This window comes from Protopterus annectens, chromosome 12.part0, assembly GCF_019279795.1.
Source record: "Protopterus annectens isolate FY-2018-M chromosome 12.part0, PAN1.0, whole genome shotgun sequence".
Classification (NCBI taxonomy): domain Eukaryota; kingdom Metazoa; phylum Chordata; order Ceratodontiformes; family Protopteridae; genus Protopterus; species Protopterus annectens.
Window position 1 is genome coordinate 1188441863 of NC_056746.1, and position 24424 is coordinate 1188466286.

At 44.1% G+C, this 24424-nt stretch overlaps 1 protein-coding gene across 6 annotated transcripts in view; it reads right to left on the bottom strand.

The window, feature by feature from the left end:
• ZNF335 (zinc finger protein 335) overlaps window positions 1-24424 on the bottom strand; it is a 1318033-nt gene that overhangs the window by 64926 nt on the left and 1228683 nt on the right. For all 6 annotated transcript variants that reach the window (XM_044090241.1, XM_044090238.1, XM_044090239.1 and 3 more), the window contains one exon: window positions 1007-1090. In XM_044090241.1, coding sequence (XP_043946176.1) covers window positions 1007-1090 — 84 coding nt within the window. The remainder of the gene's footprint in view (window positions 1-1006; window positions 1091-24424) is intronic.

Here is a 24424-nt window from a genome sequence, read left to right on the forward strand (position 1 = left end):
ATAGTGGGGGATTAAGACGGACCCCCCCCCCCCCATGCATGGAGTATTACTAGATCCATGGAAAACTACTGCCCTGTTCAGAATTCTGTTTGTGATTATATGTCAGTAAATAACTATTAAACCTGCAGTGGGTGTGCATCAAAGCCCATTGAGTACAATGTTTGGCAAGGTTTGCTATTGCGCATACTAGGTGCTATTCCTCACCACAACAGCATACACATTTGCTGTTGGCCACCTTTTATGTGCATTCACACCACAGTTGGAACAGCTAGCATCAACTCTCACAATTAATGTTCAGTGGGATGGAGTATACTTGTCCAATGTAGTTCCTTAAATAGTATGTATATAACAGTATCAGGTGAAGCATTAGTGTGCTTGTGTACAAGATTACATCCATGATATCAAATGAGGCAGTAATCACTGATGCAAAGCAAGAATAACACAACAGCTACACCCCAAACAGTTAAAACTAGTGGGAGGCTCAGAATGATACTAGTCTCCTCCTGAAATGGGACAAGAAACAGTCAGCACTCCATCCTTGCTCTGTTAGATCTGTAGGCCTCTTGGCTAAGTTCTCAAGCCTGGACTGCTGAAGGGGCAATCAGGGATAAAGCATCTTTTCTGGCTCAAGAACTAGCACTGTGACATTAGAATGGTAAAAAGGAAGGGTCCTATACAAACCAGCGTGGACGCGTTTACTAGATGGAAACTGGGAAAAACAATCACTGAGGCAAAGGAACACACAAGTCTTTTAGCTTAATTATTGCACCTACTTCATTAAGAAATTATAAAAAAAAACATGTTACATCCTCATTGATCAACCACAGACTTCAACTGAGATACTTGTCACATGCATAATAATACCAATCAAAAACAAACTCAATGAGCTTTTGATTTAAAGTTCAAGCATGGCTGTCTGCTAAAGGAAATAAAAACAGGGAAAGTATTAAGAGTGTCATTTATAACCAAAGAATTAAGATGCACTTTGTAGGAGGTATGACTTTACCTGTATATGATGCCCCTCTGGCACGACCACATACTCCTGTGGGATAAGGTGCTGCACTCCGTCTTGTGCAATGAGATACTGTACCTGTAGAGAGAAAAAACACAGAAAAACTGAGCACATGTAGGCAGACGCACACTCTTCATGATGATGTGCAGGGGATCTATATGATGGATAAGGATGGAGTGAAAGAAGGAAGAAGTTTCCTTGCTCATATAGCAAGTATAGTCACCAAGAATGCCATGCGACTGCTCAGTCTTGGCAAGCACCTATGAGACCTTCTGCTATGGTGATACAATCAAAACTGCATTGCATATCTATTTTAAATGTTTAACACGAAGAGCAAACCAATATGGAAAACAGAGCATTTTCTCACAGAAAAATAGGCAAAGCAGAGTAAGCTGGGAAGACAAAATAAGGAGAGTGAGAGAGAAATTTTACTTCACATGTAGCACTATTAACCTACGTGAGTTTTGGGTACAGTTGGTCACAGGACTAGAATAAGAGCCAAAAGGATCAAGTATGTGATGCAAGTTCCAATTCTAATTGTTCTGGACAAAGGAATTCCTTGATAAAGGTCAGAAGTTTCACTGTATACAATAATTTAAATGGCCCTTGTGATGACCAGATGTACGTGCATTAGCATAACTTCCACCTCTAGCTAAAATGGAAATTTTCCTTAAAACTGTTCTCAGGTCCTAGGTCTTCAATATGACAATGTTCCATTAATTCTACAAGTTATTGAATAGACAGTGCCCAAATTGTGACCACTAAGCAGTAAATGTAAGCTAAGGCTGGTTTAGAAAAAAAGTTACGTCTTACCATAATGTTCCATCTGTGTTGTCGATCTTCATCTATTCTTGACTCATGGGTTACGGTTCTGACCCTCTGAACAGACCCAGCTGTTACAGAGCTTGCGCCAGTCAAAAAATCTCTCAAGTTGCAAGTCTACCCATAACTCCCCTCTCCAAATTACCTCAGATCGAGTTTGCTTATACAGAAGAATAGTAAAATAAGACAGAATCCTTGTCCAAGGCACTCGAAACAATAAGAACCCAGGACAGGTATCACTCTACCAGAAACCTGAAGGAGGGGGAAGGGACACACAAATAGATGAAGATAGACAACACAGATGGAACATTATGGTAAGACACAACTTCTTTATCTGTTGTCAGTCTTCATTTATTCTTGACTGATGGGACAGAATTCCCAGTTACTTTGTATCTCAGGAGGCCTTATGGAAGGACATTCCTGAGCACCTTAGAACCAAAGGATGCGCTCCCCCTGGAGACCATATCCAATTTGTAATGCGTAATAAAGGTATGAGACTTAGCCCAAGTTGCAGCAGCACAAATTTCTGACACAGAAGCTTTGGAATGAAAGACGGCAGAAATCGCCACTGATCTTGTTGAATGTGCCCTGACTGGTTTTGGAAGTGTCATATTCGATTTCTTGTATATGAAGGATATAGGTTCATAGGTACATACGATGACACTAGGCTACTGGTCTGGAGGCCCTTATGAGCCTAGCTAAGAATTTTGCCCATATTACCACAAAGTCAACACCTGCTTCCCCTGTCTGGTAGGGACACAGGTGGGATCCCAGGGGTGTATTTTCTGTTTTCCCATCCAATCATCCAGGTTCCTCTTAAAGACGGCTAGAGAGGTGGTATGCTTGACATGGAGAGGGAGTCTACTCCACAGATGGAAGAGTCTTTGGGACAGAAATCTATCCTGCCAATAAGTTCTATTAATGTCACAGACCAGGTTAAGGCCTTGTGTGTGGTTGTGGTTGTGCGAGTGGAGTTAGACTATACATACTATACCTGTCTGTTTTTCCTCTGTTTTCTGCAAAAAAGAAAACAAACAAAAAAACAAAAAAATCTTGTTTTCCCGCCTTACTGAACTAGAATAGTCCAGTCTTCAGAGTTTGCTGATCTCTGGGCTTTGTCTTGGTTCCTGTGCTATTCCATATCCTTATTTGGATAAAAGGAAGCGTCTTTGTTCACCAGTGGGAGTGGGGAGCACTGAGCAGCCTATTTGTCCCTAGAGGAGTGGTTCCAGCCAGAAACTTGTAGTCTATTGGCCATTTTGGGTCAATTCCTAGCTCTTTTCAGCCCCCTGTAATAAAGCCCGCTTTAGCACTTTTTCGCTTGTATTCAACTCAGCACAGCTCCTCGTGGTGTCCTGCAGAGTTCTACAAGCAGCAGAGAGCAAAAGAGTGACTTTTTCCTGATTTAAGTACTTTTTCTGGCTTTTTGATTATTTACTGCTTAGCGACTGCATTTTTGCCTGTTTATACAGCTCTGCATTCTATTTAAACTGTTTTTGTGTTGATTAACTGTTTTGCACTTTTAAAAAGTTATTTGTTGCTTAATTTTACCTGTAGGCTAACACACTCAAGTGCGCTAGCCGTTTAAAAGCATTTATAGCATTTACTGTCTGTTTTTCCTCTGTTTTCTGCAAAAAAAAAAAAAAATAAATAAATAAATATCTTGTTTTTCCCACCTTACTGAACTAGAATAGTCCAATCTTCAGAGTTTGCTGATCTCTGGGCTTTGGCTTGGTTCCTGTGCTATTCCGTATCCTTATTTGGATAAAGGGAAGCTTCTTTGTTCATCAGTGGGAGTGGGGAGCACTGAGCAGCCTATTTGTCCCTAGAGCAGTGGTTCCAGCCAGAAACTTGTAGTCTATTGGCCATTTTGGGTCAATTCCTAGCTCTTTTCAACCCCCTGCTATAAAGCCCGCTTTAGCTCGCTTTTGTGTGATTTAGCGCGGAGTTGGCCATAAAGCACCATCGGGCAGCGCCGGTTAAACAAGGTTAAACTATTTCTGGCTCCGTAAAGTCTGCTCTTCAATTTTTCCCTTAGAACTTCTCTACTTGCAATCTAAACAGTCTATTCTCTATCTCAAAAGCTCAGCACTTGCTCCTGAAGCATTTTTATATAGGTAAAGTACTTATATACTAAACAAAGTACTACATTAGCCTAGAATCCCCTTGAGTACCCATTTCCCTATAGGTCCCTTCTGACTCAGTTACACAGCAAACTTTTTCACTTTTTCTAGCATGTCGAAGGGTCAGTTGCTAGCGTCCTCTCCTGTTCAGCTGGTGAATCTGGGCATCTTGAGGTAATGTTACAATTGCCTCATGTACACAGACAACCCACTCCTTCTCCCACAAAACACAAATACATGTGAGAGATGCAACTATATAGCCAAACTGGAGGCTGAGCTCTCTCAGCTCAGGACTGGCAAGACCAGACAGGAGGAGAAGGAAACCACGCACACCACAAACCCAGTTTCACATAGAACTATCACAACTGCAAAACAAACACATAAACACCTAAAGACATACTCGGAGGCACTGATCAAAAATCTACCAAAACTACAGAGGCATCCAAAGCAGACACCCAAGCAACTGCCACCTCAAGACATAAGACATGCAACACATAGTTCTCAAAGTCAGTGTGCTAAACAGTCACAGCCCTTAAGGCCAAACACAATGCCAGACACACTTGTTATAGGTGACTCCATAGTCAGACACACTGACGTCCCACTCACCAGACTGAACAAGGAGAAGATCACAGTAAGCTGCCTGTCAGGCGCTAGAATCCGCCACATAACACAAGCACTCAGGTCACTCCACAGCAAGTACAAGTATGACTCAGTCATTGCCCATGCCGGTGTGAACGACCTGAGACGTACCTCCCTGGACTACATGAAAAGAGACAAAGAGGAGCTCTCAGATTATGTAGCCCAGGCCGGTATGACCCTGACCCTGAGCAGTACCCTACCCTCACCAAGAATGATGCCACAATACAGAGACAAAATGATCAGCTTTAATAATTGGCTTAATTACTGGTGTCATTCTAAGGGGATCCAATGTCTGTCTGCCTGGGATGACATGCTTGACAAGCCACGCTGCTTCGCAAGGGACGGCTTGCACCTGTCACCCCTGGGCTTCCGGATATTGGCAAAGGCTCTTGCCACCCCCATAGTGCCTTTTTTAGGCAAGGCTCAAATGATAAACCTACCACCCTAGAAAACAAAAATGGAGAAAAACTAAGGGTAATACTGCTCAATGCAGAAGTCTAAACCTCAAGATGCACGCCCTCGAAGCCCTCCTCAGTATGGAGAACATCGATGTCTGTGCTGTGACTGAAACCTGGTTCAAGGCTTCTGAGAGCACCCCAGCACTATCAGGTTATACCTCATATCATGCGTTCCGGCCCCAAAATCCGGACCGAACCACAAAAGGAGGGGGGAGTATCCATATTCATAAAGGATACCCACACCTCCAGGTTAGTGGCAACGCACGAAGCATCGGAGACCATCCAGGTGCAATTAACCATAGGTAAAACTGCCCTACAGTTTGTAGCATGCTACAGACCACCCTCTCAAACTCAGGAAACCCACACAGCCTTTCTGAAGACACTGGAGAGTATGAATGTCTCTCCAAACACCATCATATTGGGTGACTTCAACTACCCAAACATAGACTGGGAACATTACTCAAGCCCCAACACCCTAGCCCAAAGGTTCCTGGAGTTCATAAACTCAAATGCTATGGAACAACTAGTCACCATTCCCACAAGAGGAGAAAATATACTAGACCTGATCATCACAAACATGGGGACAAAATGCTCCACACGGAAGTATATCCCTCATTGGTGAGATCAGACCATAAATTAATCTCACTGGAGATCCACATCCCGCCCCCAACCCCAGCAAAAAAGACCACAGTGAAGAAATTCTCAAAAGCAAACTTCACACTTCTTAAGACTGGAGTGGTATCCTTCAAGGCCCGCGAGCCAGTGGAAACCACAACCCACGCTGCTGAAACCCTTACAAATGCCTTCTACAAGCACCTCCAGGAATGTATGGATCAAGCAATCCCTAATAAAATCAAGACCCTTTCCACCAAAGGCAGGCGCCCGGTCTGGTGGACCCCAGCCATAAACAAACTCTACAACAAGAGGAGAAAGCTACTACATGACAGAGCAAAATCCCTAAAAGGGAAGGCATCTCTGATCAATACTAGCAAAAAACTACGAGCACTCATAAAATCATCCAAGGCCAACTTTGAGAGAAAAATCGCTAATGACACAAAAGACAATCATAAGGCCTTCTTTAGCTATGTTAGAAACCTGGGTGGAAACTCACAGATATGCTCAGAATTAGTCCAAAATGATACAAAAATCACTGAATCCACAGACATTGCCAACATACTGGCAGACAGGTTCAGTGCAAACTTCTCCCCTCCCTCCCCCCCAAAAGGAGAAATATCTATCCCACCAGAGTCTAGCCTCCCAAACATCTCAGATGCCCAGGTGAGAGCTGCTCTCTCTAAAGCAAAAAACACAGCATCAATGGGACCGGACGGTGTCCCCGGCTGTGTGCTACACGAACTCAATGAGGAACTAAACCCACACATAAGGCTGCTGTTTAATCTTAGCTTTACTACAGGATACGTACCCAAAGAATTGCGTACGGCAACTGTGGTCCCACTCCACAAAGGTGGTGCTTCTACGGACCCTGGAAATTACCGCCCCATAAGCTTGACGAGCCTTGTCTGCAAAGCTATGGAGAGGATCATAATGGAACTCATAAATAAAGACATTGGGGATCTACAGACACTGGATCCTACCCAATTTGGCTTTGTCAAGGGCAGATCCTGCCTCTTGAACTTGGTCGACTGTTAAGAGTCACTAAGGCCATTGATGAGGGTAAGGCGGTTCACACAGCCTACCTTGACCTAGCAAAAGCGTTCGACACAATACCCCACTCGGGCATCATAGAAAAGCTCACCAGCTTAGATGTAAACCCATATGTCACAAGATGGGTTGCAAACTGGCTCAAGGACAGAACCCACAGGGTTAGAGTTGCTGGTGCCATGTCAGACTCTAAGCCGGTCACGAGCGGTGTCCCACAGGGCTCAGTCCTGGGCCCCCTCTTGTTCGGCATTTATTTTTCTGAAGTGCAGGCAAACATAGGGGGATTGTGCCTGACAAAATTTGCAGATAACTGCAAACTGGGCACCATAATTGACACTCCATCAGACACAGACATCCTCCAGAGAGGTCTCATAGAAATGGATAACTGGTGCCAGAGCCATGGCCTTAAGCTAAATGCAAAAAATGTATAGTCATACCCTTTGGGAAAAACAAGGTAACCCCTAATTACCACATAGGTGGTAATCCATTAAACACGGAAGAAGTTATCAGGGACCTGGGGACCCAAGTTGACAGTAACCTCTCTTTTGACACTCACATTGCCAAAGTGGTTAGGAAGACCTTCTACATTGCCCACCTGATCATGAAGGGATTCACATCCAGATCAGGAGAGGTCATTGTACCCCTGTACCCTTCACTTATCAGACCAATGATTGAGTACAACGCCCCATTCGGAATGTACCTTACCCGACACCTGCAGCAGTTGGAAAGACCCCAAAAGTTCCTCACCAAAAGGAAAAAGGGGCTCAAACATATGTCATATGCTGCCCGACTGAAGAAACTCCAGCTCTATTCAGTCGCATACCATCTGCTCAGAGGTGATCTGTGCCTGACATACAAGGCCATGTCCAACCCGGAATTAATGGACATGCTCCACCTCAAAAAATCCAAATCCACCAGAGCCACGAGAGCAAGAGACTTAAACCTCAACACGGATATAAATAGGACGTGCTGGAGGGACAGATTCATCACCCAGAGACTCCCTACACTATGGAACAGAATCCCAGTCCATGTGAGACAGAGCCCCTCACTGACTCTGTTCAAGAGAAATCTTGACGAGTGGATGGGAGATCGTAGGTTTACCCCTGGAATCATCTCTGTGTCACTGCTGGACAGAGGCACAGCAAACTAATGGGTATAGTATTCTCATCCTAAGGGGTGGTGAAAGCCACACACACTCTGGCTAGGCTTATAAATGCCCTAGGGCAGATAGCCTAGTATGAACCTATGAACCTATGAACATTGTCTGGCATACAAGGCCATCTCAGACCCAGCCTTGGTTGACTTCTTCAAAACAGTCACCAAAGCCATGGAAGAGGGGAAGACATTGCACACCACCTTGTTTGCCAGACACAGGTCACTTCTGAGCAATCTGTACAAGACTGAGTAGAGGGACAGGGCTTTTAGGCTGTCAATATAGGACAGGTGCTTGAGACCCTGGATTTTCCTGGTCAGGAACCTCTGTGGTCTCTCCAGCTGCTGCATATGCTTGGAAAGGTACATGCCGAAGGGGGCACTGTACTCAATAATGGATCTGATAAGGAAGGGGTACAGGGATGTTATGACCTCCTTGTTCCTGGATAAAGTACCCTTACTTATGAGGTGGGCCATATAGAAAGCTTTCCGTACAATGGAGGCAACATGGTGGTTAAAAGTCAGGTTGCTTTCAACTTGGGTGCCCAAGTCCCTTACGACTGATTGCATGCTTAGTACGTTATTAATGTGATAATGAATGGGGACCCCATTTTCCCAAAAGGGTATAATGATGCATTTCCTGGCATTCAGTTTGAGGCCATGTTTCTGGCATCAGTTATTTGTTTGGGTAAGGCCCTCTTGGAGGATGTTTACATCACTAGAGGAATTTAAGACAGTATCCAGCTTGCAGTCATCTGCAGACTTGGTCAGCCACAGACCACTGGTTTTGGCTTGCACCTCAGAAAAGTATATCCCAAACAGAAGAGGCCCCAAGACCGATCCTTGGGGTACACCGCTCATTATGGGTCTACTACTAGAGCTGGCTTCCCCTATTTTGACAGAGTGGGTTCTATCAGTGAGCCTGTTAGCTACCCATTTGGTAACATACAGGTTGATGCCTAGCTGGGAGAGTTATGACTGAGTGGGGAATAGTGTCAAAGGCTTTGGCTAGGTCAAAATAGGTGGTGCGTGCAATGTCTTCCCCTCTTCCACTGCTTTAGTGACTGTTTCAAAGAAGTCAAACAAGTTTAGCAGGCATGATCTCCCTTTGACAAAACCAAACTGTGTGGGGTCAAGCATTTGGAGGTTGCCAATGTACTTGTTTATAAGGTCCATGATCATGTGTTCCATGGCCTTGCAGATCAGGCTAGTTAGGCTGATGGGCCTATAATTGCCTGGGTCAGTGGACACTCCACATTGTTAAGAGGGATCGCAGTGGCTGCCCTCCATTCGGCTAGGATGAAGCCGGTGCTCAGGCTTTGGTTGAATAGGGTGCCTAATGAAGCTGACAGCTCATGCCTGAGTTCATGTAGGATGCAGCCAGGGATGCTGTTGGGTCCCATGGAGACTGTATTTTTTGCCTTTGAGAAGGCATTAAACACCTGCTCCTTGGTGATGAGAGGAGGGGGTCAGGTGCTCTCAATTCTCCCAACTACGTGAAGAGAGTTAGCTTGGACACTGGCCTTCCTATAGTTGCACTGGCAAAAGATATAAACAATTGATCAGATCATCTAAATTGTTTTGTTCTATCTAGATAGAACCACAGCTGCCTATGTACATCCAGAAGGTGAAGGCAGTGCTCTCCTTTGTTAGAATAACTTGGGAAAAATACTGGTAAGTCTATAGACTGATTGATATTAACATCTGAGATCACCTTAAGCAGAAAAGTCGGATTTGTCCTGAGTGACACACTGTCCTTATGGAAAATTAACCAAGGAGCTTTAGAACATAGGGCTTGTAATTTGGAGACTTGTCTCATGGAAGTGACAGCTACGAGAAGTAACATCTTCCAGGAAAGGGACTTTAAGTCAGGTAACTGCTGGTTCAGAAGGTGGTGCCGTAAGTGATTGGAGTACTAAAGTCAGATGCCAAGGTGGGAGAGGATCTTTAAAAGGGGACATAAAGCATATAGTACCTTTTAGAAAAACTTTGCAAAGTCTGTGGGAAATCAAAGGTTGGTCTCTAAAACCGATATGAAAATTTGAAATTGCTGCAAGAATAACTAACTGTAGAAGCAGAGGCTCCATTATTAAAGACAGCAGCCAGAAATTCCAAAATTTGTTTCTAATGGCACTGAAAAGGGGTTTAATCCATTGTCAGAGGTCCAAATAGAAAATCTCTTCCATTTGCTTAGGTAGAGAGTTCTGGTGGATTGTTTATGAGATGCCAACAAAATATGCCACACAGGAAAAGGTATAGCATTACGCCTGGCAGCTAATGGAAGTGGAGGAACCAAGCTCCCAGCTTGAGAGTCTGGAGATTGGGATGAACTAGTCCCTGGGGATGGGACAGGAGATTTGGAACTGGGGTCCAGAATCCATGGGAGACAAAGCAGATGAGGCCAGTAAGGAGCAATGAGAATCACCTTACTTCTCAACCGAGATGCTTTCTTGAGGAACATCGGGATCAGAGGGATGGGAAAAAAGTATATAGCAGAACTGGAGGCCAATTGTGTAGAACAGCATCTCTGGGTGACTTCCCCTAAGGGGGACATAGGGCAAAGTAGCTTCTGCACTTGTTCTTGAAGGGTGAGGCAAACAGGTCATACCAAGGCTGGCCCCAACAAAGAAAATTCTTCTTCACTACTCTGGAGTTCAGGGACCTCTCATGAGGCAGTAGGATGCATCTGGTCAGTTTGTACGCAATTACGCTGGAAGTCCCTGGGATGTGCGTTGCTATCAGAAAGTGGTTGGAAGATATATCCCATTGCCACACTTGAAGGGCTTCTTGACACCGTGGATAGGAGTTGGTTCCCCCATTTGTTGATGCACCAGACTACTGACATGTTGTCTGACTGAATAGCTATCATCCCTAGAGGTAAGGCAGAATGGAATGCTTGCAAAGCCAGAAGCAGTGCACTTAGCTCCAGTACACTGATATACAGATTGGCCTCGGAAGGGGACCAAGTGCCTTGGACTGTCTTCCCTAGATAATGCCCCCCTAATCTTGGAAGCATCCGTGGTCACTATGGCCTTGAGTTGGGGAAAGACAAAGGGACGACCTCGAAAAATCTCCCCCAAATTCATCCACCAGGTCAGATCGTTGTTGCATTGGCTGGAAATGAAAATGAAGTGGTCCATGGGATGAGTTAGACTTGACCATTAGTTTGCCAATAGCCACTGGAAAAGTCTCATGTGGACTCTTGCTAGTGAGAGACTAATGTGATAGAAACTGCCATGGAGCCCAGAGCTTGTAGAATCAGTTGAGCATGTATCTTGTTTCAGCGCAGTAGTGGATGAACTTGCATCTGTATCTACTGTAACCTGTGAAGGGGAAGCGACACATTGCAAGAAGTGTTGAGACGAGCACCGATTAATTCCATTTCTTGGGTGGGAGTTTACTAGGATTTTGCAGTGTTTACTGTTATGCCCAATTGGCAGGAGAGTCCTACTATGAATTTCGTAGTCTGTTGCAGTACATGCCTGGAGAGAGTGGAGAGGAGCCAGTCATCTATGTAGGGAAAGATTCGGAATCCTTGCAGCCTCAAAATGAGCTGTGACCGCTGCCATGCATTTGAACACCCTGGGGGCTGTGGTGAAACTAAAGGGCAGTACATGAACTGGAAATGACTGGCTCCTATTCGGAAGTTGAGAAACTTTCTCAAGCGTTTGTCCACTTTTATGTGGTAATACACATCTTGAAATTTGATAGAGCACATGCAATCATCTTTCGCTAAGAAAGGGAGAATAGACTGACCTGTGACCATCTGGAATTTAGTTTAGAACACTGAACTCCAGAACTGGTCTCCAGTCCCCCGTTTTCTTTGGCACTAAAAAGAATCTTGAGTAAAAACTGGATCCTAACTGGTCTGGTGGGACTTCTTAGATGACTCTTTTTTTTTTCTAGCAGCTTTTATTTATTTTTATTTTATTTATTTATTAACCGGGCTAGTCCAGCTGGATTGTATGTCCATTTTCAGTGGAGGCCCGGGGAGATAAGCTCCATTTGTGAACATAGAGATACAGTAAAGACATCACAATATCATACAAAATTTTTTTTTTTTTCATCAGATCATATCACACATATATATCCTGCAACAATAATACAAGGAAAGGATGTTATAATGTTAAGTATCAGCTAATTCTTGAGGAAAGAAAATATTTCTTTCCAATGATTATACAGAAATAGGAAAGGTCATTTTACAGAATGTTATTTGAGAAAAAAATACACAGAACGATTGAGACAGAACATTCATGACAAGACTTATGAAAATTACTTGAGATATTGACTACTTAAAAGGGCTATAGCAGAGGATGCAGTATAGTGGTAGAGTAGAGGAAAGCAGAGGATTAGTCAGGGTTAGAACAGGGGCATAACCAGTGTGTCTTAAGGTGTTTCTTGAGTCTTTGTTTAAAACGCGGCAGCGAGGGAAGTATAATTAGCTCTTGTGGCAGCATATTTCAGTTTTTTCCAGTGGTATTGTTGAACAAGAAGTCACCTGCCAGGTTATTAGACTTGCTTGTGTTAGCAAGAAGTTTCCTGGAAGATCGCAAGGAGGTGAGATTTCTGTAAGGGATAATAAGGTTGGAAAGTATAAGGGTGTTATTTGGTTGGTAAAATATTTTATGAACTATGTTAAGTTGTAAGTATCAAAATGATTTTTAGTTCTAACCATTCAAGTTGTTGTAGGTTCAGACAATGGTGAGTTCTATAATGGCTCCCAGTGGCAAATCTGGCTATATTGTTATAGGAGTTGGCTAGTTTGACAAGATTATTTTTTTTTAGGTTAGTGTATATGGGTGAAGCATACAAAAGAGATGAGATTAAATGAGAGTGAGCAATTTTAACTCTGGATGTTGGGGTTAAGAAAGGTTTTAGTCTATATAAGGAGCCTATTTTTCTGTTTACTGTTTTAATGGTATTGTTAATATGGTATTAAAGGTGAGAGTGTTATCAATTGTGATGCCTAGCAGTTTGGTGGAGGAGTCTGGGGATATAAGGGTGCCATCAGTGGATTTTATTGAGAAATCAATGGGGGGGGGGGCTTAGTGTTAGGTGAGAAGGGCAAGAGCTTGGTCTTTTTAGTGTTCAACAGGAGGCAGCGTTTCAAGAACCAAGCTTCTACTGTGCGAAAGACTTTCTGGGTTAGGGTTTGAAGTTCAGATGAAGTATTGGCAGTATATATTAGTGATGGAAAGGGAAGAGTTAAAGTGGCAAATAAGACTGAACTCCACTCATTTTCCAGGTATAAACGAAACATGTAGTATTATGCTTGTTTTAAAATACCATTCATTCAAATTGTAAAATATTTTTATATTATGCTTTTTAATAATGTTTTTTCATACAATGTTTACATTAATACACAATTTTTTGTAAAAGTTTTTAACTAATGGCTTAATAAAGTTTATATTAAATATATTAGGTAGTATTTTAAATAGTAAAGTACAGATGTTTAAAAAGGTACTTTTAAATGGATGAACTGTGAACAGTAGAAATGTTTCTTTAAATAATGAGAGGGAAGTATTTTCATTGATTGGCAATTATTCAATCTGTTGTAAGATATAAAAGCACTACTGTTTTTGTCATTTAAATGTTTCTGATGAAATCTTGTTACTTTAGACGAAAGCGCGCTCAAATAAATTTACTTTTAAGGCACTTATTAGTGTTCATCTACAGTTTATTTACAGCTAATTTTAGCTACTTTATACTGCTACACTCGAGCGTTCCTTTGGAACTGTATTTTTTTGTTCAAGTTGGTTGGTAGCAGTTCCTGTGTTTTCTTTTTACATGAGATTTAATCAGATATTTCACTCTGGTGCACGGAACACCAAAGAGTGAAACGTGCATACTTCCAGTAACTAAGCATACAGTTAGTAATACTTCTATTGCTGCTTGAACTTTCTGACTGGGTAGAATGTCAGGGAGATTTGCAGGGGTTCTTGGATAAAAGGTGAATGGAATTAGGTAACCTCTGGTAATTATCATTAACACCCGAGCATCGGTGGTTATGTGTCGCCGGGTGTTTGGGTGCAAGGAAAATCTTCCCCCAACTGCTGCCAGAGGTAAGCAATCAGGCCTCCCTTCAGGAGTGCTGATCGGGTGGACTGGAGAATGAATCTCTGGAAACTTGATTTTGTGGACCACTCCTGCCTCTGGGGACGGCATCTTCCACTGTAATTCCCCCCTCTGCACTGAGGGGAGTCCGAGCCATGTGTCCTGGAAAGGCTTCTGGGATTTTATAATCTACATTTTACCACTCCTTTGATTCCTGGAGTAGGATCGTTGAAGAGTGGAAAAACATATGGCCACAGCAGACAAAGTCTTTCCATCCTTCTCACACCTGGACAGAGTTTCCTTAAGTTTGGGACCAAACAAGGTGGACACATCAAAGGGGGTGTTGACAAAGGAAGATTTGAATGGTACCACAAACTCACACAGGTCCATCCAAGCATGTCTATGTATCTCAATGCCTGAAGCTGCTGACCTGGTCGCTCCTTCAGCTGTGTGTGCAATGAGCCTCATGGAGGAGCTCAATATCAACTCCAGGGTAGCTAGCTGGGAGGCTATCTTCTCCAAGATCCCCCCTCAGCCACAGCTTCCACCAGGGTATCTGACAGTTCCTTGACCAGATCCCTCTGGAGTCTTGTGAAAAGTGCCAAGAAGTTCAAAGACCTGATAGAGAAGGTCGATGATCACAGACCCACCTCCCAAAAAGGTCCATCTCCCTGGACACTTGGTTTGGGGAGTGGACAGTAGAACTTTGTTTGGCAAGTTCTGTCTTGGTAGCTGCCACTACCACCATGGCATCTACTACCAAGCCCCAAGTCCAGTGGGGTTTGTCCTCTGGGGCCGTATGTATCTTATTGGGTCTCTGGGGAACAGGTTCGATAGCATCAGGAGACTTCCAAGCCCGCTGAGCAATTAGCCTAATTAAATCTTCAGCAGGCGGGGTCACCCAGGAGGTAGATGGGCATGCACCAAAGGTCTGCAAGTACACAGATTCCTCTGAGAATGGGTCCTTTAGGGTTCCAACCACCCCTCTGCTTCAGGTTCTCCAGAATGTCTCCAAAGGAGACGTCTTCCAGGGGTGATCGTGGGGAACCCTTTCCTTCATTGAAATCAGTGTCCTCTGTAACTGATTCTTCCAGAGAATCAATGTGCTTCCTCTTGCACAATCTCTTCTGAGGGGGCTCCTCAGTGGGAACCATCTGAGGAGCACTCAGAAAAGGGGTATCCTTACAAGGCAAGTCTTGCAACCTTGATGCATGCTGTCCGGGGGTAAAGGTTGGTGCCTGAACTTCAAGAGCTTGGGGTCCCAAGGGGGAAGACTCCAATAACCCAGGAGCCACATGAGAAGACTCAGCGGCTAAAGCCCTTTCCATGGCCTGAAAGGTAGGACCCCCTGAGGAAGGATGGGAGCCTGGAACCGAGACAAACAAACTCGGAACCAGGGTCACACCCCACCCTGAGATCCCCACCTGGCAGACCAGAACCAAGAAAGGGTCCACTGCTGCCGTAGCTCCATAAGAGATACAGACGGCTCTGAAAAAATACCAGGAACCAACACTAAACCTCCGTACTCAACAGTGAAGACACAGTCCTGGGGACCTGATGGTACCAATGGCACTGATAGAGCCAGAGAGAGACCCAGCATCAAGGGCAAAGGTGCAGTCAGCGGTGAAGTCATAGGAACCTGGGTGGTCGGAGCCAAAGGCTCTAAATCCTGAGCTGAGGTTAGAGGAGGAGAGTAATTGGGTGTAGTCAAAGAGAAACCAGCTGTTGTGGGAGGGAGAGTGGGCTGAACAGTGGAAGGAAAACCCAGGGCTGTCAAGATCTGGTCCACCAACTTAACAGCATCCATCTCTGAAAGATTTCTTGTGGAGTGCAATGAAAGGGTGGAAGGAGACTCTGGTCTCTCCGGAAATGGACTGGGCAATTGTCCAAGAAAGGGATTTATTGAAGGTGAATAAGTAGACCTGGGTTCAGAAGTTATGGATTGCTTCAGTACTGTATGTTGCACTATGGGTGAAACACCAGTCACCGAAGTCAGCTCTGAATGGTAGACGTATCAGGTGTAGATGGAATAAAATAACTCTTAGGTGCTGGAGATTTTGACTGTTCCGACAATTTAGGAACCTTGGATTTTGGCTCCGAGGAGAAACCTTCAGAGGCATATTTATGCTTCTTAACAGTCAGTGCTGAAGGGGATGATGGCACCAATCTAGAAGACTTAGAGCCAGAGGGCAGAGGGGACTGGTCAGCCTTGGACAAGACTTCCCTGAAAAGGGCCTTAAGGAGCCCTTTGAGGATCAATTTATTCTTTCTCTCAGCTAGAATTCTATTACTAAAACCTTGGCAAATGGTACAATTCACACTCAAGTGGGGCACACCCAACCAATACACGCATTTATCATGATTATCTGAGTTTGGCATCTTTCTGCCGCACTCAGAACATTGTTTAAATTCTGTAGTAGAAGATTTGGGCTTTTCAGCCATAACTAACCAAACTATGAGACAGACAGACAGAGACACACACACACACACACACACACACACACACACACACACACACACACACAAGAGATTTTAAGGGAAAGGTCTACCAACAATGGTAGAGAAATCACCATAAGGGTAAAAGGATAAGAACTACACGGAATGGTAGGGGACAGAATTTACCACAGTAAGAAAGGGAAAACTCACGCACTCAGGGTAGACCAAACACTTGATAAGGTAACTAAGAATCAACAGTATGAAAAAATGAACTGTTAATAAAGTTTAAAAAAACTACTTGAAAATAGAAAAATACTTGGCTACAAGAGATGACTGGCTGACACGTCTGATTTGCAAAAGTGGCAAATGGGATCTGAGGTAATTTGGAGAAGGGAATTGTGGGTAGACTTGCAGCTTGAGAGATTTTTTGGCTGGCATGAGCTATGTAACAGCTGGATCAGTTCCGAGGGTCGGAACCGTAACCCATCAGTCAAGAATAGATGAAGACTGGCATCATCAGATAGGAAGTTATAGAAGTGGATACCTACATGGGTTAGTCTCATTAAACGGTACAGAAGAGCAAATGAAATTACTAGACTAGTGCTACTACAGGGGATTGTTACTAGTTACACAACATCATGCTTTGATCAGTCAGATCGCTTCTTTTATTACATCTATTTTATAAGAAGTAAATGTTGAAAGCTTTAACTGTTGCTTTGACAATGAAAATGTTTACTAGTTAGATAAAAAACAGGACTATATCTTACAATGAGTTTATGGTACAACTGTATTTTCTGTACTTCTGCCTTCTTACTGTATCTGCCATTTAGAATACAGTTGAATTTGTACATTTCCTGCACTTTAGGGAGCTTTATTGGTTAAGGTGGTCACGTTTTGCACTACAGGTCCATTTTGAGAATCTTTAATGCTGTTCTCTGGTGGCAGTGGAAGTCAAACAGGTTGAATTCTGTAATGAAAATCACTTGGGGAACCTTAGAATGTGCTAGTTGTGATTGGTCAGGGGCGATTTTACTTATTTACTGGTTGTTTTGGGCCTCTATAAAGGCTTTACATTTGCTTGAAGTTAGACTTCTTGGCCTTTAACAGTGCTCTGTGTAGACACAGGCATCTAGAGTTGATACTTTCCCTATAAAACTACCCTTCAGACTTCCTTTCTACTTAGCTGTGCAAAGAGCAACTAGTTTGCATACTGGCAAGCACTACTCCATGTGTTTAGCAGTATACTCCTGCAGCAACCTACGGATTAAAAAGGGATGGTAATCATGGACATGAACTTTCCTGCTATCTTTGCATCCAGTATGGTGGTCATGGGCATCCAGAGGCAATGTAGCAATTGCCTTATGTTTACTGACACCCAACTTATTCTTAAACTGATAAGCTATGTGACAGATGTACTTGCACAAAGTTACTGGATGCAAAGTTCTCACATACAAGCACTCAATGTCAAACAGACTGTCAGAAATGTGCACACTACTGGCACATACAGTATGGATCAGATACAAAGACCCACATATCCTGAGACACTTAAAAGTAATCTTTCTAAACCCCAAAGACCTCCCAGGCTCTGGATCTACAAAAAATATCTTCAGTAGCCTCAAAAGCATTCCATCAAAACAACACTCACCACAACACATAAAACCACATCTCATGGAGCCTCAGCTTCAATGTCCATAAGGCAAGCTACCACACAACTCAATATTTTAGTCCTGGGATGAAAGGATGCAAAAAGTTGGTCAGACCTCCTGGTAGACTTAAGTCTTGCCAAGGCACATCTAAGGTATGTAAAATCCTCTCAATGGGGGATTGAGGTGAAGAGAAGAATATAGGCAATTGGATGGACAGATTAACAGGCAACTCATTCACCACTTTTGGCTCTGAGGTAGGGTTAGTTCTCAAGGATACTCTGTCCCTATGGAAGACCAGAAAAGGGGGCAAAGCCATCAGTGCCGGAAATTCAGAAGCCATTCTAGCAGAGGTTAAGCCTATAAGCAGCACAGTTTTCTGTGTGCAAAATTTAGGGAGGCAGAAGCTGCTGGTTCAAAAGGGGCCTGAGTAAGTTTTTCCAACACATCATTACGATCCCAAGGAGGAGGAACTGGTTTCCTGGGGTCTCAAGTGCAGCACGCCTTTAGGAAAAAGCTTAACTTCTAACCTGGAAGCTAAGGGGGAGTCAAAGGCAAACAGACAGACAAGGCGGAACAGTGGACTTTAACTGAGGAATGGGAAACACCACTGTTGAGCAACCCAAACAGGTACGACAGTACTAGGGGAATGTCCACACCAAAGGGATCCTCTTTCCTTTCTTGTCACCAAATGGAAATTTTCTAGTTGTGGGTTTCCTGGCCTCCTGCAAAACCCTTAGCACAGCCTTAGAAAATAGGTGCCTGAAAGGGATCAAAAGCTGATCACCCACAAGGTCAGCTGCAGAGTGGGCAAATAGGGGTGAATCAATGATCCCTTGACTGAGCAGGTCCATCCGGTGAGGTAAATTGTAGTGATGACCCTTGGCTAAATGCAGGAGAAGAGGGAACCAGTGCTGTCTTGGCCAAAAGGGAGTCACTAGCAAGATTTCTGGTTGTCCTGTAGAATTTTCAACAAGACTTTCTGAATTAAAAGGAAGGGTGGAATGCATAGAAAAACATCCCCTTTCATAAGAATGAAAGAACATCCATCTTCCACACTTGAGGGTGAGGGGCTCTGGCACAAAAGTGAGGAAGTTATCTGTTCATAGGGGAGGCAAAAAGGTCCAGTTCTGGAGTACCTACTAGTGAACTAGATCCAGGAACACATCCCCTGTGAAGCATCCACTCATGAGTTTGTGTCACGGATCTGCTTAGTGCATCTGCCACTGAGTTCTGAGCTGAGGAAACGTACACAGCATGCAGAGTCACTCTGTATAGGGTAGCTAATTCCCAAGCCTTGATGGCCAAGTGACAGAGAAGATAAGATTTTGTGCCCCCCCCTGCTTGTTTATGTACCATTTGTCTGTGAGGATCTTGAAGGGTCCTGGCAAGAACAGAGGGTGAAAGGTCTGTAAGGCTAGAATTAGAACTCTCATTTCCCTGATGTTGATATGTTCCCTCCTTTGAGAAGGGGATCACAGGCCCTGAACTCTCCTGGAAGCAAAAGTTGCTCTCCAGCCCAAGTCTGAGGTGTCTGTGAAGAGTTGCTGAGCTGGTTGAGGAACCTGAAGAGGGAGGCTAGGCTTCTGATTGAGTTGCTGCATCCACCAACCTAACTCCTATTTCAGGCAGGGAATAAGGGGAATCATAAAATCGAAGGGATGATCATGCTGAGACCAAACTGTCTTTAGAAACCACTGGAACTTTCTCATGTGTAGCTCTGCAAAGAGCAGAACGGGAATAGTAGAGGCCATGAACCCCAGCAGTCTCAGAAACTCTCTGGCCATGACGGAAGAAAGAGGCAGAAGAGCATCCATGAATGTCCTGAGATAAGTTGCTTTCTCCATAAGAAGAAAAAACATCATCAAATCTGTGCAGAACCTGCACCCCAGTAATACAAGATCCTGACTTGGTGTGAGGCATGCCTTTTTGAGATTTATTGTGAAGCCCAGGGCCTGCAGAAAGGGAATGGCTAGGTTCAGATGTGGGGTTCACAGGTCTGGGCTGCTGGCCAGAAACAGCAGATCATTTAAGTATGGGTAAACTTGAAGTCCTTTCAGCTTTAAATAGGCAATGTCTGGGGCTAGGCACTTTCTGAATACCCTTTGAGCAGTAGAAAGACCAAAGGGCAAGGCAGTAAATTGAAAATGCAAAGAACCCACCAAGAAATGCAAAAACATTCTGAAAAGAGGGTGTATAGGGATATGCAGGCATGCCTCCTTGAGATCCAGAGAAGCTAAGAAAGCTTGAGGGGGGACCAGGAACAGGACAGCAGGCAGGGATAGCATTCAGACAGAAGGCACCACCAGGAAAGAGTTTAATAGGGGAAGATCCAAGATAGGCCTCCAAGGGCCATCTTTCCATAGAACTAGAAACATCCTGGAATAAAATGCCCTCCCCTGCTGGTCTGGAGGGACAGACAGAATGATGCCTTGGTTGGAAAGTTGATCCAGTATCAAGGGAAACAGATGCAGTTGACTGGAGGGAGGATGGGTATTCCCTGAAAAGGAGGGAGGGTCTTCCAAGTCAAAGTATCCATTTTGGATAACTGAAATCACCCAGGAGTCCTGAGCGATTTCCATCCAAGCTGAAAGGGAAAGACAGAGGCGAAGAGACAAAGAGGTTTGACTTGGAAGAGGGTGCAGAATGTCACAGAGGACTTTGGGCTGAAAGGGCTGCTGAGGAGGGGCAACAGCAGCAGCTGTAGAAATAACAGCCTTTGTCTGTAGGTGTCTCCTGGAAGAAGTGTGGTCTGGTTCCAAAAGGAGCAGAAGTGGAGGGGCGAGCGGGTTTGCTGAGAAAATGAGTCTTGGCAGGAAAATTCCTATGAAATTTTTGATCTGGTGAAACCAGTTAAGTGTTTCAAATCCTGTAGTTCCTTATCTGCTTCCTGCAGTGATTTAAATAATTCTGCGGCTGCTTTGCCAAAAAGGGAGGAATTATCCAGAGGGGCATCAAGCAATGTTGCCTTAATGTTATCAGGGAGTGCCTGAAAACGTAACCAGGAATGCCATCTGAGAACAGAAGCAGAATCTGCTGCTCTGGAAGAGGCCTCAAATGCATCACAACTACACTTGAGAGAGTGTCTAGCTACCTGGGAGGAGGCTGATAAGAGAGAAAGAACCAGAGACTTAGCCTCTGAGTTAGGCAATGCGGAAAGAGCCTGGGTCGCCTGATTTTGCAAAGCCACAGCATACCTAAACATTAATTGCCAAGGTAGAAGAGGTATACACCTTCTTACCCAACCTTTTCAAAAATTTCCTTTCCTTATCAGAAGGAAGCAATTTGGTAGAGGGAGATAACCGTAAGGAAGTAATGGAAACCACAGCAGGGTCAGTTGAGGGGCATTTAAAAAGAAACTTGCAATCTTCAGGGACCTTAAAGAAGCGATCAGGTCTTTTTGGGGCATGGGCTTGGGAGTCAGGGGTCTTAGCTGCTGCTTTAAAGACATCTAAAAAGGCTGGCAGCACTGCAGGAACTGCTGAAGGAGCGGGGACCTCCAACTGAAGAAGCTCATAATATCGCTTCTGTTCTTCTGAGATTTAAAAGAAATCCCGCTTAAAGAACTCCCTCATCTTATTAACAGTCTCCCCAAAGGAAAGCTCTTCTATGGTAGAATCCCCCCATTAGGCTCTTCCTCTGTGGAAGCATATTCCAGTGGAGAAGGAATCTGGGTGGAGTATGCTAAAGTGTCTTCATCTGATGAAGACTCCTCAGAGTCAGTGTCGGAGTTCTGCAGGCTGCCCTGAAGAAAGCTCTTGGGACCCTGACAGCAGCATTGGAGAGGAGGTGAAGGCCGGGCCAGTTATGGGAGAAGCCAAAGCTGGAGGCCTCAAAGCCATCAGTGTCTTAATAAGACCTTGCAAAAAAAAAAATCCCAATCCGATGTAGGGGTAGGAGGAGTGGGAACATGCCTAGTCTTTTGTTTGTTTTTCACATGTTTACCCTGTTGGGGAGAGATGGCGGGCATAGGCCTTATCTCCGGCAACTCTTTGGACACAGAAACTGGAACAGTTCCAGAATCTTCTGCAATAACTAGCTGCGGATCCCCAAAGTCATACGAACCAGATATCTGCATTGCTTCGGACGTGCTAGGATATGCAATCCTGATGGCTTCCATCCCAGTACTCGCCGAGGGAGCGGACCCTACCTCCGGTCGCGCCGCTGGGTTTTCATCAACCTCATGGGATACTTCGGAGGGAGTAGGCGCAGTTATAGAGGATCTGGGCCTAGCATTGCTGACCTTCCTCTACGGCGGCCACGGTGGTGCAGTGGTTAGCATTGCTGCCTCACAGCAAGAAGTTCTCTGGTTTGATTCTCGGCTGGGGTGCCTTCTGTGTGGAGTCTGCATGTCCTCCCTGTGATCGTGTGGGTTTCATCCGGGTGCTCCGGTTTCCTCCCACATCCCAAAGACATGCAGTAGGTGGATTGAACACTCTAAATTGGCCCTAGGTGTGAGTGTGCATGTGTATGTGCCTTCTGCGGAAGGTTGGGCGCCGGGCTGGCAACTCGACACTGTAAAACTCCACTGCCAATCATGAGCGGACAGATGATCCGCTGTGGCGACCCCTAACCGGGAAAAGCCGAAAGAAGAAGAAGATTGCTGACCTTCCTCTTTACAGACTGTTCAGAAGCACTAGTGGAACCTTCCACAGCATCCTTAGCCAGACATTTGAGTCTTTGGTTTTCTAAATAGAGATTCAAGGTTGACAGACGACTCCGCAATGTTTTTGGAACAAAGGCCTGACAAACAGAGCAGGACCGGTGGTCGTGACTAGGCCCTAAACAAAATAAGCACAGCTTGTGACTATCCTTATGTGGAATTTCCCTTCCACACCTACACTTGCCCTTTCTGGATGACATTAACAAAATAAAAGGCAGTACCAATATATTAAATCCCCTATGGGGTACTTATCTGAAGCTGCAAGATGAACCAATGGGATCCAACAGCAGACCAAACATATGAGTCAACTTTTCCGAATGGTGGTGAAAAAGTTCTGAAGATAGTATGTGCGGACGTCCCTTTTATGTCTGATGTTGTCTGTGCCTGTATGCAACGTCCCATGTATAGGCAGTGGCTCTAAACTTTTGTATACAGGCCAGACGTCAGGTCGCTGGGTGGAATACAACCCATATGCAAAGAATACTGCAACACTGAATAGAAGGACATCAATACATGCAAGGGAGGAATGAGGTCTAAAAGGCGTCAGGACTTAAGTGAGCTATGTAATGTCTGAGTGAGAAAGATTGGTTAGATTACAGGTGATGCATAATGTTTGCAACTGGGAGTGTGTCAGTATGGTTTGTGATGTAAAATGCTTGTGACTAAGAATGTGTCAGTGTGGTGTTTTCATTTATATAAATGTATGTTTGCCTATGTAGTACGTGATGGCTTAATAAAGATGCTCTTGTTTAAAAAAGGCAGGAAGTGGATACTTTATGTAATATTGGTTAGGTTATATGATATATAGCAATATATGTGAAGTATAAGGCTTATGTTAATATAGTTAGATTACTTTTATATGAATGTAAATTTGCCTATGTCACAAGTGATAATTCAATAAAGATGTTTGGAAAAAAAAAAAAAGAAACACATACCATAAATACTATACATAGTAACAGCATTGAACTTACAAGCAAGGAGAGTGTGTTGAGCAGATGGAAAGAGTACTTTGAGGGGTTGATGAATGAAGAGAATGAGAGGGAGAGAAGGTTGGATGATGTGAGGACAGTGAATCATGAAGTGCAGTGGATTAGCAAGGAGGAAGTAAGGATAGCTATGAAGAGGATGAAGAATGGAAAGGCTGTTGGGCCAGATGACATACCTGTGGAAGCATGGAGGTGCTTAGGTGAAATGGCAGTGGAGATTTAACTACATTGTTTAATGAAATCTTGGAATGTGAGAGGATGCCTGAGGAATGGAGAAAAAGTGTTTTGGTACTGATTTTTAAGAATAAGGGTGATGTGCAGAGCTGTAGTAACTACAGAGGGATTAAACAGATCAGTCACAGCATGACGTTATGGGAAAGAGTAGTGGAAAAAGAAGTTATGTCGTTATTATAATGTTCCATCTGTATTGTTGATCCTCCTTCAGTCATTATGTATGGGTATCGGTTCCGAGCTCGGAACCGAGCTGGCCATTTTCCAAGCTCGCGTCAGCTTCAAACTCTCGAGCTAAACTCTTACCCACAATTCCCCTCTCCCTGTTACCTCAGATTGAGTTTGCAAGTTAAAGAAGGTAGAGGCTACCTCTGGTCAAATAACCTAAGAGAACTGGATGGTGAGATCCACTGGAAACCACAGGAGGGGGAAGGAGGGAGGGTCGTAATGACTGAACGAGGATCAACAATACAGATGGAATGTTATGGTAAGACATAACTTCTTTATCTGATGTTGTTAATCCTCGTTCATTCCTTACGTATG